Source organism: Sciurus vulgaris, assembly GCF_902686455.1.
Source record: "Sciurus vulgaris genome assembly, chromosome: 11".
Taxonomy (NCBI): domain Eukaryota; kingdom Metazoa; phylum Chordata; class Mammalia; order Rodentia; family Sciuridae; genus Sciurus; species Sciurus vulgaris.
The window spans coordinates 83,472,672-83,489,436 of NC_136472.1; the positions used below are offsets into that span (position 1 = coordinate 83,472,672).

General features: G+C 33.1%; 1 protein-coding gene across 4 annotated transcripts in view; it reads left to right on the forward strand.

The window, feature by feature from the left end:
• Positions 1–16,401, forward strand: part of EED (embryonic ectoderm development) — a 51,434-nt gene extending 35,033 nt beyond the window's left edge. For 2 of the 4 annotated variants that reach the window (XM_079105610.1, XM_079105609.1), the window contains exons 7-13: positions 2,923–3,014; positions 4,110–4,243; positions 6,219–6,324; positions 8,002–8,076; positions 14,598–14,756; positions 15,500–15,573; positions 16,063–16,401. In XM_079105610.1, the coding sequence (XP_078961736.1) occupies positions 2,923–3,014; positions 4,110–4,243; positions 6,219–6,324; positions 8,002–8,076; positions 14,598–14,756; positions 15,500–15,573; positions 16,063–16,189 (767 nt within the window). In that variant the 3' untranslated portion in view covers positions 16,190–16,401. The remainder of the gene's footprint in view (positions 1–2,922; positions 3,015–4,109; positions 4,244–6,218; positions 6,325–8,001; positions 8,077–14,597; positions 14,757–15,499; positions 15,574–16,062) is intronic. The other 2 variants (XM_079105612.1, XM_079105611.1) reach the window with 2 other exon arrangements.
• The last annotated feature ends 364 nt before the right edge of the window (positions 16,402–16,765 follow it).

Here is a 16,765-nt window from a genome sequence, read left to right on the forward strand (position 1 = left end):
TGCTGCCATTATAAGTTTATTCCACGTTTAAACAGGTCTCTTAATCATTCTAAATCATTTCTGAGCTTTCCAAAATTAATTGGGTTATTCTGTTTCTACATTCTATTCTTCATTGCCTTTTCTTATTATACTTTTACTTATTCTAGTCAAGTTTTTTCTTAGGTTTGTCAGTCCTCAAATTAAAACTTGGGCTGGGAATGTAGCTCAGTGTTAGTGTCACAGGAGAGTAGGGAGCCGAAACTCTAAATCTCAGTTCTTGTGTTCCAACAAAAGAAAATTTTAAAGTCAGACACCAAAAGCCATGCAAGAGAACTTTATTGTAAGTGAAAGTAAAGAGAAAGTGAGGTGAAAGTAAAAGCAAAGTGAAACTTAAGCAGAGAGCACTCTTAAGAGAGAGACTGCGGTGCCTCTGAACAGAAAATAAAGGAGACAATGCTTTCTACATATTTATTAGTGTTTGATGTTTACCTGGAGAACTAGGGACCACCTTTTGTACTCTCTGCCAATCAGGTGTTCAACTCCTCCTTCATGTCAGGTGGCAGAGTTTTTAACCTTAGTTGGTCCTCTCTGGAACTGTCATGGTGGCCATCCTATTTAGCGGGCTTCATCTACAAGTCAATCCCATGTTAATGTAACTGAGGTCAACAGCTGGTCAGAAGTTACCTTATTGGGCCTGCGCTACTAAAGGAGGCTTCTTTCCCAGACAGATGGAAATACCTATAGCCATAATTCCTAGTTTCACATCTACATCAGTGGACCCTGTTAAGAGTCCCATTAATCCTTTTCTTTTGACATATTTTCCCATTAGCTCCTTTGCTTCTTTTTTTTTTCTACAAATTAATTACCACACTTTGCTTTCTCATCTACTTTGAAATAGTTTAAAGAAGACCCTAAAGTAAATTTAAAGAATACTTGTAACCTTGCCTTAAACATTTTACTGCTCATTGTTAGCTACTACCTAATATTAGGGCATGCCTCGCATGTGTCATGCCATGGGTTTGATTCCCAGAAACAAAAAAACTTGCATATGAAGATGTTTCTGTCCTTTTTTCTGTAACTACTGAGGCTGAACTTAAAATTACTACCACTACGGCCATGTGTGGTGGCGCATGCCTGTAATCCCAGCAGCTTAGAAGGCTGAGGCAGGAGGATCACAAATTCAAAGTCAGCCTCAGCAATTTAGTGAGGCCGTAAGCAACTCGGTGAGACCCTGTCTCAAAAAAATATATAAAAAAGGGCTGGGGATGTGGCTCAGTGGTTAAGCTCCCCTGGTTCAATCCTCAATACTAAAAAAACAAAAAATTACTACCACTAGGAAAAGCCGATTACTTTTGTCTCCTGATGATAGTAATTGAGCTCACATATTTCTGTACTGCTGAGTAGACTGTAATTCATCTGTTATTTTAAATATCACAATTTTTAACCCTGGTCTTTCCCTATTGTATGAGCAACAATGTCTTTAAAAAGCATACTGCTTGTTCAGGCTGAGTAGAAATTTTACTGCAATTAATGCCATCAAAAAAGTGAAAAGACAACCTATGAACAGGAGAAAATATTTATGTCCTATATCTAATAAGGGACTTTTACTGAGAGCTTTTACAGCTCAACTGTAGGCAAACCAATTAAAAATGGACAAAAGTCCCAATAAACACGTCTGTAGAAAACACGTGACCAATGAGCAGATTAAAAGATGTTCACCATCATTAATCACTAGGGAAATTCAAACAAAACCACAGTGAGATACCACTTCACACATAGTTAGGGTGGCTATAATAAAAAAGGCAGACAGGTGTTGATTGAGATGTGGAGAAATTGTAACATGCTCAGACATTGCTGGTTGGAATGTAAAATGTAACCACTTTGAAAAACAATCTAACAGTTCCTTAAAAACCATTAATCATAAAATGAGGAATCCTAGGTAGGGTTTTTTTGTGTGTGTGTGTGTGTGTGTGTGTGTGTTTTGTACTCAAGAAAATGAAAAACATTTGTATATTTAAAAACTTGTACATGATTGGAGTCAAGAAATCAGTTTTACAGCCATGTTAATATCTCAGTGCACTATTGCCCCTTGGTGGTAATTATATAGTATGATAATATTTATTTATAATATGGATATTGTTATATTTCAAGCTCTGTATGACATTTCTTTTGCTATACATTCTTTTTAAAATTTTTTATTTTTAGATACACATAACAGTGGACTGTATTTTGACATATACTATACATGGAGTGTGATTTATTCTAATTAGGATTCCATTCTTGTGCTGTTGTACATAATGTGGAATACTGGTGGTTGCTGTACATTCCTTATTATTTAATAGAATAAGTCGGGACTTGGGGTATATGGTTCAGTGGTAGAGGGCTGACCTACTATGTGCAGGCCCTGGGTTTGATATTCAGGACTGCAAAAAAAGAAAGAAAAGAGGTTGTTCACATTAGAGTTACATAATTTTCAAAGGAAAACTTATCATACTATGTACTTGTGTCATAATGCATGTAGTTTTCAATGATATTTTTGGCTTTCTGTAGAAATCTTATAAACCTGTTCCATCCCTTTTGATTAGTTAATGTGAGTGTGGTGAAGGGAAGAGCTATTAACTTATTCTGTGGTATATTATAAAATTATGTCAGATCTCTATTTTTAATCTCAAAAGTATCTATCAAATTAGAATATTATTTAAAGAAACTTATTTGAGGTGAATTAACTTAAAATATTTTTAAGATCACATAAATTTTTTAAATTTGGTTAATTCTGTAAATGGTATAAATATTTAAAGTTTCTATATAATATGGATTTCATTATTAGTCTTTACTGTAACTTAAGTCTAAACTTTTACAGTATTGCTTCTCTAAGGAGGTGCTGAAAGTTCACAGTAAATGAATGATAACAGTTCATCTTAATTTTTTGTATGTTTACACTAGATCATGCTTTACGATTATGGAATATCCAAACGGACACTCTGGTGGCAATATTTGGAGGTGTAGAAGGGCACAGAGATGAAGTCCTAAGTGCTGTAAGTTGAAAGCTGTAGGACAGTGAATTTCAGGTTTATAAGCTGTGAACGATCCCCATGGGACTCTTTTCTTAATAGAAAGCATATGTTAGTTTCATATAACTTGCCAGGCAATTTAAAAATTTTTTTTTATTTGACATGTAAAATTTCAATCTTACTGGTGAAGAAATAGAGCAAGACTTTTTTGGGTTTTTTTTTTTTTGTTTTGTTTTTTCCCCCTATTTCTCAGTTCCTAAAGGAAAAACATTAAACTTATTAGCCACTAAGAAACATTTTCCTGTTTGGCACTGTGGTGCATGCCTGTTATCACAGCAACTAGGGAGGCTGAGACAGGATTGCCCTTTCAAGGCCAGCCTCAGCAACTTGTAGAGAACCTGTCTCAAAATTAAAAGGGCTGGGTGTGTCGCACAGTGACAGGGGGCCCTCTGGGTTCACTTTACAGTACTGAGGAAAATTAAAGATATTTTTCCCTTTTTCTTTGAAGTAAGTTATCTACTTTTTAGGAAATATTTTATTGTGCTCACACTGAGTTTAAGATGACCATTTCCCAACTCTCATATTTTCTTCTTTTTTCACTTAACAGGTGAACTCTAAAACCAATATAACTTGAAATGTTCTGATTTACCAGTATAAGATAAAGTAAAATCTGAGCTGTTCAAGGACTCACATAGGTTAGAATTCAGATATCAGTTTATAATTTTTTGATTGGAGTTAGACAAGTAAAGCAGTATAACGTTCCAGCTTTTTGTGTCATAGGATAATTATTTTACCTTAGCATTCAGTATACCTTGAAAATCAAGCAAAAGAAATACTTAAATATAATTAAATAGAAAAAATAAAATTCACATAATTTACTTTCTGGCCTTCCATATTATAAGAACTCATGTAACTTGGTGGTGACAAACAGATTAAGACTTTAAGTCTTGGAAGTAGTAAAACTGTGATTTATGGACTACAAAGATGAAAAATAAAATGGAGTTATTATTTTGGTTTGAAATACAATTTTCACTGTTGTACATTAGGTGAAAATTGGACAAATATAATTTGGGGTGGTAATTTGTATACTTAATTTAAACATTTCTGTTTTATATATAGGATTATGATCTTTTGGGTGAAAAGATAATGTCCTGTGGTATGGATCACTCCCTTAAACTTTGGAGAATCAATTCAAAGAGAATGATGAATGCAATTAAAGAATCTTATGATTATAACCCAAATAAAACTAACAGGTAACAGTTAATGTGCTTTATTGTGCTGTTGAATAGATATTTTACTTTTTCCCTGAATTGTTAAGTAAGCCCCCAACACCAAGTTTAGAAGTTCTTTAGTAAGTTTGAGGTATAATTTACCTGCCATAAAATTCAGCCGTTTTAAGTAGAAGCCTTTTATTTTTAATGCTTATGGCTCAGTTTTCACAATCCACTTAGAATTGTGTTTTTGTCTTCTTTTAGTAGCACATTTTACTTATTTTTATTTAGTTACACATATATTTGACCTTTAAATTTACACAAAGAACTATTTTAATAAAGAAAAAGACATTAGTAAATTCTAATCAAGATAGTAAACACTAATTTTTAAAAAAATAGGATTTTTAGCTCTAACTCATGATAATGTTTTCCTTTAAATGAATCTCACTTCATTAAATAGAGAAAATTCATATTTGGAGGTCTTGTACCGTGGTACTGTGAGGTGGGCAATTTTGTAACTTCCTTGTATTTTTGAAATGTCTGTTTTAGAAATCCCTGAATTATTAATGCAGTTAACTTTTTTTTAATCATTATATGAGGCTATCATTAATACTTTCACTGTAAACACCATATGTTTACATATACTCACTTTGTCTTTTTGTTTAAGCCAAGAGCTAGAACTTATCTTCTGGTTTGCATACAATATTTTTAATAAATTTGTAAGCAGTGTTTGAGTACACTCATCAGACCTTATTGACCTTTAAGAATTAATACAACTTTCAGAATTCTACTTTAAAACACCACCACTAATATAGTGTTGAATTTATATTTTAAAATTATTTTGTATAGCTCTGGAATAAATACAAATTATATTTCATAATTTACAGAAAATAATATTGAGTTGTATTGGTCTTCTTGAGAGGAGTTTAATTGTAAGATTTTTAATATGTACTTAAAAGCATTTAATGTAATTGTAACAGTTAAAATTTTATATCAAATCATTAATAACATTTGAATGTTTTACAAATTCCAAGAATTTGAATTGGAAGCATTATTCCAGATAATGCGCCCAACATGCTTTTTACACATGAGGGCAAATGTAAGGAGAGAACATGTGAATTGACCAAAACAATTTATGGCATGTAATTCTTTAATAATATCAGTATAAAAGTCAAATTATGGGGTTGGGGAGCAGCTTACTGGTAAAGTGCTTGCCTAGCATGTGTGAGGCCCTGGGTTCTACATGTAGCACAACAAAAGCATATAAAACTGAATTATTTAATATTAGGTGTAGTATTAAACCCACTAACTTCAGAATTGGTAGCAGCTTATCTTATTCATTTGTCTTCTTGCAAGAATCTTTAAGGGAAAAAAATGGAAAATTTTAGTTTCCTAAATATTAGAAATTATTTGAAAAAGTCTTTGTCAAATTCCTGAAAGGCATTTTCAGAAATTACTGCTCAAGGTAGGACTGTAAATTTATTTGTCTGAGATGAGGTTTTATTGCTTCCAGAAAGATGGCTATCTTTTGAAATATTCTGAGTATGTTAACTTTCACAGACCATTAATGCTGAATTTTAAAGGGTTGAATAGGTAGTTTAGTGTTTTTTTATGGAAAATTTTCACCGCTGCTCTCAGATCTCTTATTTTTCATTGGTTAGGACACCCAGAATTAAAAGGATTAATTTGGGGTCATGTGTAGTACAATTTTATTTAATTTTATTTGGTAATTATAGGAAAAAAATAAGATTGAATTAGAGAAACAAAAATGGAAACTTTCATTCTTTAATAAGCAGATTAAAATATAAGTTATCTGGAAACACAGGAAATTGATAGTCATTTTATTTTTAAGTTTTATAAATCAGGCTGTGGATGTAGCTCATAGTAGAACACTTGCAAGAGGCCCTGGTGTTGTCCCTCAAACCACAAAAGAGTTTTATAAATTCAAAAATCAAAAGTAGTGTCATTTCTACTAATTTTTTTCTTTTAACTTTTTACATTTCTATTCTTCCTTCAGGCCATTTATTTCCCAGAAAATCCACTTTCCTGACTTTTCTACCAGAGACATACATAGGAATTATGTTGATTGTGTTCGATGGTTAGGCGATTTGATACTTTCCAAGGTATGAAAAAAAACTGCAGTTAAGCTGTACTTCCAGTGTGTGTGTGTGTGTGTTTGAAACTTTGTGAATTCATTTGGTTAAAATGAATACCAGATGGGAAATTGACTTTAAAAGTCTGATAATTTTGGGAGATTCGAAAACTCACTTAAGGAATAAAATACAATTCTTTGTGCTCAGTAAGAGAAGTGTAGCTTATAAGGTGATAGTGTCTTCTGATATATGATGATGTTGCAAAATAACCAATAACTAAAGCCAGTGGTGTTTCTTTGTTTCTTGGTACATTTGTGTCTATCAATAACATCCAATTTATAAAAACAGGTGGCTGGAGTTGCTTGGTTTATAGGCTGTAGCCCCATCCTGCATACCCTACTCTAACATGTTGATGGATGTAGGTATACCCTTCATATCCATGGGTTCCACATCCTTGGTTTCAGCCTACCATTGATGGAAAAAAAAAAACTGCACCTATACTGGACATGTACAGACTTTCTTGTCATTATTTTCTAAGCAATGCAGTAGAACAATCATTTCTATAACATTTATATTGCATTAGATATTATAAATAATCTAGAGATGATTTTAAGTATATGGGAATGCTGGGTGTAGTGGCATATCCATGTAATCCCATTGACGGCGGGGGGGCTGAGGCAGGAGGATGGCAAGTTTGAGGTCAGCCTCAGCAGCTTAGTAAGACCCTTTTATCTTAAATTTTAAAAAAGGAGGAGGGATGGGGATGTAGCTCTGGTAAAGCACCTCTGTGTTCAGTCCCCATTGTCAAAAAATAGTCTATAGGAAGATGTATGTAGGTTATATGCAAATACTGTGTCATTTTATATAAAGTACTTAGTATTTGTGGGGGGTCCCGAATCATTCCCTTACAGATACTGAAGGCAGACTACACACACACACACACACACACACACACACACACTTTAAGAAGTAATGTAGAGAAGTTATTGATGCTGTTATTTGAACATTTAGGATCGTCATATTTGGGGAAAATTGCCATTTAGTTTCTTTCCTTGATGTGGATTTCAGGATATTCATGTTTTCTTGAGCTGGAACCTAATTTATTTTTTTCTTTTCCTGTGGGTATAGTTTTACTGTTGTTTTTTATTTTTTTTCCCCCTTAAACTTTTGATCTTGAAATAGATTCACAGGAAGTTTCAAAGATAGTAAGTACAGAAAGGTCCCATATGATCAATACCCAATTTCTCCTAATGGTTATACTTTACATAACTATAACACAATATCAAATCCAGGATATTGACACTGGTATAATGTGTGTGTAGTTCCTTGTTATTCTAATCACAAGAATTTTGTAACTTCAAGAATGTAACAGTTTGGAACCTTTTGAGATTGTTTTTTCCCCTCTCAATGTAATGCCTGGAGATGCATCCAAGTTGTTGCTTGTATCAGTAATTCTCCTTTTTTTATTGCTAAGTAGCATTCCATGGTATGGGTATACTATCACAGTTAATTTAACCATGTATTACAGGTGTTTTGGTTGTTTCCAGTTTGGGGCTATTACAGATAAAGCTGCTAATAAATGGTTTTGTACAGGATTTTGTGTGGACTTGTTTTTCATTTCTCTGGGATAAATGCCTAGGAGGGCAATTGCTGGGTCATGGTTAAGTTTGTTTAGTTTTTTAAGAAACTGCCAAAACTATTTTCCAGAGTGGCCGTGCCATTTTACATTCTCACCAGCAATGTATGAGAGATCCAGTGTCTCCGAATCTTCGCCAGCATTTGGTATTGTCATTATTTTTTATTTTAGCTGTTCTGATAGGTGTGTAGTGATATCTCATCGTGGTCTTAATTTGCATTCCCTGATGGCTAGTGATGTCAAACATCTTTTTCATGTGCTTATTTATCATCCATATATCCTTTTTGGTGATGTCTTTTCATATCTTTGCTCATTTTCTAATTGGATTGGTTTTGTTTTGTTTTTACTGTTGAGTTTTGAGAGTTCTTAATATATTCTAAATATGAATCCTATGTCAGATACATAGTTTGCAAATATTTTCTTCCAGTCTGTAGCTTTTCATCCTCTTAACAGGGTCTTTAAAATGTCTAATTTTTATGAAATTCAATTTATTATTTTTTAAATTTTGTGGACAGTGCTTTTGATGTTGTGTCTAAGAACCTTTCACTAAGTCCTAGATCTTAAAGATTTTCTCTTTTGTTTTATTTGTTTTCTTGCTGTTTTTCATCAAGTGTATGATCTATTTTGAGTTTCTGTATAAGGTATGAGGTTCAGGATGAAGTTAGTTTTTTTCCCCTATACGAATCCAGTTATTCCAGTTTTTTCAGACTATGCTTCCTCCATTGAATTGCTTTTGTACCTTGTCAAAAATTAATTGAACATACTTTGTTCCATTGATCTGTGTGTCTGTCTCTATGCCACCACTACATATATGGTCTTCATTACTATAGCACTGTAGTAAGTCTTGAAATTGGATATATTTATTTCCCACTATATTCTTCTTTTTCAAATTTGTTTTTGGCTATTCTAGTTCTTTCGCCTTTCTATATAAGTTTTAGAATAAATCTTGTATACATTTACCAGAAAACAAAAACAAAAAACAAAAAATCTTGCTGGGATTCTTTTTGGGGATGAGGAGATTTTGATTGGAATTATGTTTAGCTTACATGTAATTTTGAGGGGCATTAATATTTTTAGGCCGAGTCTTACAATCCACAAACACTGTATGTCTCATTTATTTAGTTTTTTAATTTTTCATCAGCTTTTACTGCCTTTTAGCATGCAAGTCCTGCTTGTGCTTTGTTGTATTTACATCTAAGTATTCCTTATTCTTGTTTTTTAGCAATTTAAATTGTATTTTATATTTCCATTTCTATGAGTTCATAGCTAGTATATAGAAATATTGATTGAATATTAATCTTGAATCCTGCAACCTAAATAAATTGCTTTTTCTAAGTTCTTTTTTTGTTGATTTTGTAATTACTTGGGATTTAATATGTAGACCATCTTGTCATCTGTTAATAGGACAGTTTTTCTTGTTCCTTTATGATATGTATACCTTTTATTTCCTTTACTTTCCTTATTACACTGATGAACTATCAGTCCTATGTTGAATAATAGTGTTAAGAGCAGACATTTTGACTACAGTCTTTCATAATTATTAGCTATATATATTTTGTGGGGAGGTATTCCTTGTCAAATTAGTCTTCCTAAATTTTTGAGTTTTTTTCACAACTATGTGTCATTTTTGTCGAGTGCTTTTTCTTAATCAGTTGATAAAATCATGTTTTTTCTTCTTTAGCCTGTTAATTTAGTGTATTATATTGTTTTTTGAGTATTGATCCAGACTTGTTTCTCTGGAATAAGCCCTTATTGGTCATGCTGTATTTCTTTTATATTGTTTCTTTTATATTCTTTTATATTGTTGTGAAATTCTGTTTTCTAATTTTTTAAAAGTACTTTTGTGGCTGATTCATGAGGTATGATACTGATCTAAAAGTTTTTTTTGTTTTAATATGGTTTTGGTATCAATTAACTAGTTTCTGTCTGTTTTCTTGAATCTACTGGGTCTATAGTGATCAACCTGTTTTATTCTTGAAATTTGTATTTTTTTTTTTTTGTCATTTGCTAGAGGTTTGTCAATATTGATCTTTTCAAAGAACTTTTAATTGTTTTGTTGCTTTTTCCATTTTCAATTTTATTCATATCTTTTTTAAAGTTCTGTGACTTTATTTTAGATACGTTTTATGGGAGTTTGAAAAGAATATGTATTTTGGTATTGAATGAATGTTCTATAAGTGAAAATTAGATACTGTTGGTTGATGATGGTGTTGTTCCTTATTGATTTTATGTATACTGTTTTGTCAATTTCTAAGAGACAAGTGATTAAATCTCCAGCTATAATTCTGGAGTTTTCTTTTTCCTGACAGTTCTATTAATGTTTTGCAGCTGTTTTTGGGTGCACTATATTTGATATTGCTGTGTCTTCATGGTTTGGCCCTTTTATGGTTACATAATATTTTGCTTCATAAATCTGTGTGTTATAGTTGTGTAAGTTTCTCACAGGTGACATATGCTTGAGTTACTTTGTTGTTAATCCTCTCTGCCAATTTGTTTTAGTTGATTTATTTAGAGTATTTATTTTTAAGTCTTAACTTCTATAATCACATTAGTCTGCTGGATTGGTTTTTTTGTTTGTATGTTTTTTGTTTTTTCATTTTTCTGGGTTTTTTCCACTCCTTTCTTCCTGTATGTTATATATTTTTTAGAATCCATATTTATTTATGTATTGTATCTGAGTATATTTCTTTGTGTAGCTTTTTTTGGTGGTTGCTTTAGTATATATTTGTAACTTAATTACAGTCATCCTTATTGGTATTTTATCAATTCAAATGAAATGTATGACTGTATGGTACTTTTCATTCCTTTATTTTTTATTTATAATTCTGAAGTATTTATGTTGAGAACCACATCAGAATTTTGCTTCAGTCATCAAATATAATTCAGAAAACTCAAAAAGAGAGAGTACTATGTACTACTCATTTTGCTTTTTCTGTTCTTCCATACTCATAATGCCAATATGACTCCTTAAATCATTTCCTTTCTGTTCAGGAAACTTCTTGTAGGTAGATCTGCTGTTGACAAAATTTGGTTTTTCTTCATCTGAGAATGGCTTGCTTTCTTCTTCATTCTCAAAGGATGTAGTCACTGAATGCAGTTTTCTGGTTTCAGGTTTTTGATTTTTGTTTTAACTATTGAAAAACTGTTTGCCCCCTCTTTGGCCTCTGTAGCTTCTGTTGAGAAATCTGGAACTGTTTCTCCCCTGTAGATAAGGCATTTTTTCTCTTTCTGCTTTTACCTTTTTTCCTTTGTCTTTAGTTTTTAGATTGAACATGAATGTATTTGTCATCTGAGGTTTGAGTATGATTTGACTTAATGTGGATTTATTTGGATTTATCTTGTTCAGGGTTCACTACCTTCTTAAATCTGTGGTAAGTTTGTTTTGGTGGCATATTTTTGTCTCCAAATTTGAAAACATTTTAGCCATTATTTGAGTTTTTTAACCTTTCACTCTCTCCCCAGTTTGAACTCTAATGAAATGTTAGATCTTTTATTTGATTCCTCAGAAATTTTTTTCAGATTGGATAATTATTATCTTCTCTTTATAATTCTTAACTCTTTCCGCTCTCCTGTTCAGTCCATTCATTGAAGTTTTAATTTGGTTATAATACAATTTTTCATTTCAAAATTTTCTATCTACTATTTCTGAAACTTTTTTAAAAGTTCAAATATATGTATTTGTACTCATTGAAGTGTTTTTTTATGCTTTCTGCCTTAAAATCCTTTTCAGATAGTTCTGACTTCTGTTACTTCAGTATTATCTATTTTTTAAGTTGAGATTTTTCTGATTCTTGGTATCCCAACAATTTCTGATTGAGTTGTGAATATTTGAGACTCTCAATCTTCTTTAGATCTTCCCTTGTGGTATGCTCCTTTGATACTTTTCAGCTGGGGAAGGAGAGCACAGCCTTGTGCTTTCCAGGTAGGGGGTAGGAATTCAGACTTTTTACTAGGCTTCAGCTAACACCATCCTAGTTGGAGGGGCTGGGATGCCTCATTAGTACTAACCTAATAGTCTCCACTATTTCTGTGGATTGTTAACTTCTATCTTTACCACTGAGGGGTTGTGAATGTCCTGACTCTTAGGCCTTCTCTGACACTAGGCCAGCCAGAAAATCACCTTATTAAAACTAGAAGTACGGGATACCAGTGGATATACAGTTAAAGTGCATAGTTATGACTTAAGAATGATTCCTTACCTGGACTTTATAGGTTCAAGTGGAGAGGAGTCATGGATTTTTCTGTGCTGTTTGACTGGAGTAGAACATTTGTGTGTGAAAATTTTTGTCTTTTTAGGCTGCCACTTTCTTGGTCCTTTGACTGGACATAGCTTTTGTTGAGACTTGTCCTCACTTGTTAGCATCTTGTTTTGTTGCCTTCTCTAGCATCCAGTGTGGAATATAAAGCAAATCCAGGGAACTCAGCACTCTTAATGGTTCACATTCCTGGGTTAATAAACTAGTCTATCTTCTCTCAGTTTTCAGATTGTTTGCTTTATAGATGATATTTAGTCTTTTAAGTTACATTCAGTGGGATGAGTAGAGAAAAGTGCATCTACTCCAGTGTTTTGGTAGCAGCAGTAAAAAGCTAGTAGCTTTAAAATTTCTGACCCTAGAACTTAATCAGGCCAGCTGCACACAGTGGTGAATACTTGTAATCCCAGCAACACAGGAGGCTGTGGCAGGAGCAACACAAGTTTGAGGCCCTCAGCAACTTAATGAGACCCTGTCTCAAGATTTAAAAGAAAACAAAACAGAAAGGGACCAGTGATATAGCTTAGTGATAATGCACCCCTGGGTTCATTTCCCAGTACTGGGAATGTAATCACACCTCAGGACAGGATTTCTGAATTTAGGTGCAAGGTTAGACTAAATTATAATGGTCATTTCCAATCTGGGTCTGTGTTAAAATCACTGAAGAACATGGTAAAAAATAGATTCCTAGACCTCATCTCCTAGAGATTCTAAATTTGGCACAAGGACCTAGGAATCTCTAATTCTAAAAAACTTGCCTAGATTATTTTGAAGAATTTACCAGAGCTAATGAATCATTTTTACCTTCCCTTGCTTTAGTTTTCTATAAGGGGGACTCTAATAATTAAAATTCTTGACTGGGGATGTAGCTCAGTGGTAGAGTGCTTGCCTCACATACTTCAGGCCTTGGGTTTGATCCCCCAGAAGAGGGGGGGAAATATTCTTTACCAGCTCAGTTACTTAGAAGTACATGAAGAACAATTTTACAGTTCTTCTGCTTCTGCTTCCCCCTCCCTGTTAGAGATTCTGATTCATTGAAATTGTGGCCACGATGAGGCTTCTGAGAAAATGCCATAAGTTATTGATCTAGTTGGTCACTTGGAGTCATCAAGTTAAGGTGATCTCTGAGGGTACTTTGTAGTTAAGGACTTGTGTAACAGGTACCATATAGCATTATATTTCAAAAGTTTGAAAAAGAAGAATAAAAAATGTGTTGTCCCACAGGACGTGGTGGCACATGCCTGTAGTCCCAGTGACTCAGGAGGATTTTGAATTCAAAGATAGCCTCAGCAACTTAGTAAGGCCCTAAGCAAATCAGTGACACCCTGTCTCTAAATAAAATCTTAAAAAGGGCTGGGGATGTGGCTCAGTTGTTAAGCTAAGCTCCTCTGGGTTCAATCCCTTGTACCCCCAATTTTTTTTTTTTTTTTTTTTTTTTTTTTTTTTGTCCCATTCTGAACTCCTTGTGGCCCTGTGGTTAAAGCGTTTAAGTGACCCTGGCTGCAGGGTTGTCACCTTCAACTATGAAAGCTGCCCTCCAAAATCCAGGGAGCACTGTTTACTTACACCAAGGTTTCTTAACCTGGTGTTATTGAGGTTGTGCTATGTAATTTTATTTGGTGGGGAGCTATCCTGTTCATCAGAAGATGTTTGGCAGCATGTCTGGTGTCTACCAATTAGTATTATGAAAGGTACCCACAGTTTTGGAATTCTTTTTTTTTTTTTTTTTTTTTTTTCCATTGTATTCTGTACCAGTTCCTGCCTAAGTAGAAGTGTGTTCACAAAGATTCAGTGTTACAGGATAGGGGAAGTGTAACTTCATAGCCCATTTTGATCCCATCCCCATGTCGGTGTCTTGATGTTAAACTACTGCTTTTATTGTCTCCTTTTGCCCTACTTATAACCTGATCTTCAAGGACCATTGAATGAGTTCATTATATCTGTTACCTGCCAGGTGGTACAGGCACTGTGTGGATGAAGAAATTAATAGTTACAATAAAGGGAACCACCTGTGGTTAGAAGTAAATTGGAAAAATTAGGGAAACTGGTGAAATAAGGTAGGCCCAGATAGTGAAAAGCCATGTATTCTAATACAATGTGTTTGTAATTGTACCTTTTGAAATATAATTTCAAAGTATCTCTGGGTGCCAAAGTATGTAGAGCTGACTTGATTTGATTTGGAAGAGAAATTGTGACTTTCAACATGAATATCACAAACAACTTAATTCTTTTGTATTGTTTAATTTTGTTGATCAGATTTCTTATACTCAAATATGGATATGGACTGTATCCAAAGAATGTGTATCCCTGGATTAACCAGTCTTTGACCTGTCATTCTAAAATGATAGGCTTGTTTTTAATTTTTTAAATTCAGTTCTAAGATTAATATTTGTTTTTCTCATTTTCTCTTTTAGTCTTGTGAAAATGCCATTGTATGCTGGAAACCTGGCAAAATGGAAGATGATATAGATAAAATTAAACCTAGTGAGTCTAATGTGACTATTCTTGGGCGATTTGATTACAGCCAGTGTGACATTTGGTACATGAGGTTTTCTATGGATTTCTGGCAAAAGGTAGCAGCATATTTTTACATTTTGAAATTATTTGGCTTATAAAAGACCATTGTAATTCTAGCTTTTTCTGTTGTGTCCATGTTCTTTTTTCTGTGAGAATCCCTATTTGATGTTTTGTATTGATTACTTTGCCCTTTGATGTAAAAAAATTCTACCATTGTGGGTTCTGTATACCATCTGCAATGCCTGCTATAAATAGAATTGGCAGTTTGGTATCAGAAGTTGAAGTTGGGTGTTACGTTTCATAATACTTGTTACTAAGATTTAATATCTTAGTGATGGGAGTGTTAATCTTCTGTAGCTTTTTTCTAGAAAAACAGGAAAATCAGCATGGAAGACAGATTAAATATTAGTTACTTAAAATGTTAAAGAAATCTGTTGTTAGGATTCTATGGTAACATCTAGGTATTTATTTCTGTTAAAAAAATTGTTTGGAAGAGCTTTCTACAGCTTTTTCTATAATTCTTTAAGGCAGAAAAGAGTACCACACTAACATTGTAAATTGTAAAGCCCTTCATAAAATTGTGAAGTGCTTTCTTATTTTACTCAGGACACCTGTGAAATATTAATTACTCTTATTCCTATTTACAAATCAGGAATATAAGATCCAAAGAAATAGTCAAGAGCACAGTCAGAGGCTGGAGCCGAGGTTTTTCTGAAGTAAGAAAGTGGGCTTAGGATTGTTGAATGCCTTAGAGCATGGTGATTTTATTAATTTGATGTTTTTAAAAATGTTTACACAGATGCTTGCATTGGGCAATCAGGTTGGCAAACTTTATGTTTGGGATTTAGAAGTAGAAGATCCTCATAAAGCCAAGTAAGTATCAGGAAATTTCTGTAATATTAAAAATTTCTACCTTTTTCCACAAAGTTTTATGCAAATACAGAAGAAAAATTGATACTTACAATATCATCTTTAAACCAGGTTAACATTTAATAGTTTCACAGTTAAAATATTTCTCTTTTTTTGTTTTAATAATGAGCACTGTCGGGGCTGGGGAGATAGCTCAGTTGGTAGAGTACTTGCCTTGTAAGCACAAGGCCCTGGGTTCGATCCCCAGCACCCCCCCCAAAAAAAATAATAATAATAGCACTGTGGTGACATTTATCTTATATAAATTATATGTGCCTCTTGAGTTTAAAATATATCCAAATTTTATGAGATTTGAGATTGAGCTTTTAGTGAAGGTATTTGGTTTTAAATGCTTTTTATGAGACTTGGGACATCTGTTTATTTTCTTATTCACTCTAAAGGTAGATACTGACACATAATATATTTAACCTCTTGTCATGTTTTTTCCCCTAGATGTACAACACTGACTCATCATAAATGTGGTGCTGCTATTCGACAAACCAGTTTTAGCAGGGATAGCAGCATTCTTATAGCTGTTTGTGATGATGCCAGTATTTGGCGTTGGGATCGACTTCGATAAAATATTTTTTCCTAATAAAAATTAGAATGTGTTGTCTGTGTAAAATAGAATTAATGTATCTTGCTAGCAAGGGCACATAGAGCATTTAGACTTGTTTTTCAGCGTTCAATCAGGCTGAGCTGAATGTAGTGATGTTTACATTGTTTACATTCTTTGTACTGTCTTCCTGCTCAAGACTCTACTGCTTTTAATAAAAATTTATTTTTGTAAAACTGTGTGTTATTTTATTTTCATTGTGATGAATGCAAGTTGGAAGTAATAAAATTATAGCTTTTTGTGATAATCTTTTTTTGACTGGAGAAAGCTATTAAATCTAGAGATTAAGTGCAGGCTCTATAGCTAAACTGAATTTAAATATTGGCACTGCCACTATGTAACTTTGGATAAGTAACATCTCTGTGTTTGCTCATGTGTAAAACAAGAATAATATTGCCACCTCAATGAAATCAAATGATTTAATATATGTGAGGCATTTAGAATATTTTTTGCCAAATAATAAGTCCAAAATATATTAAATTGTTTATGATTATTGGATATTATGTGTTTTATGGTTTTATATTTTTAATGATTTCTTCT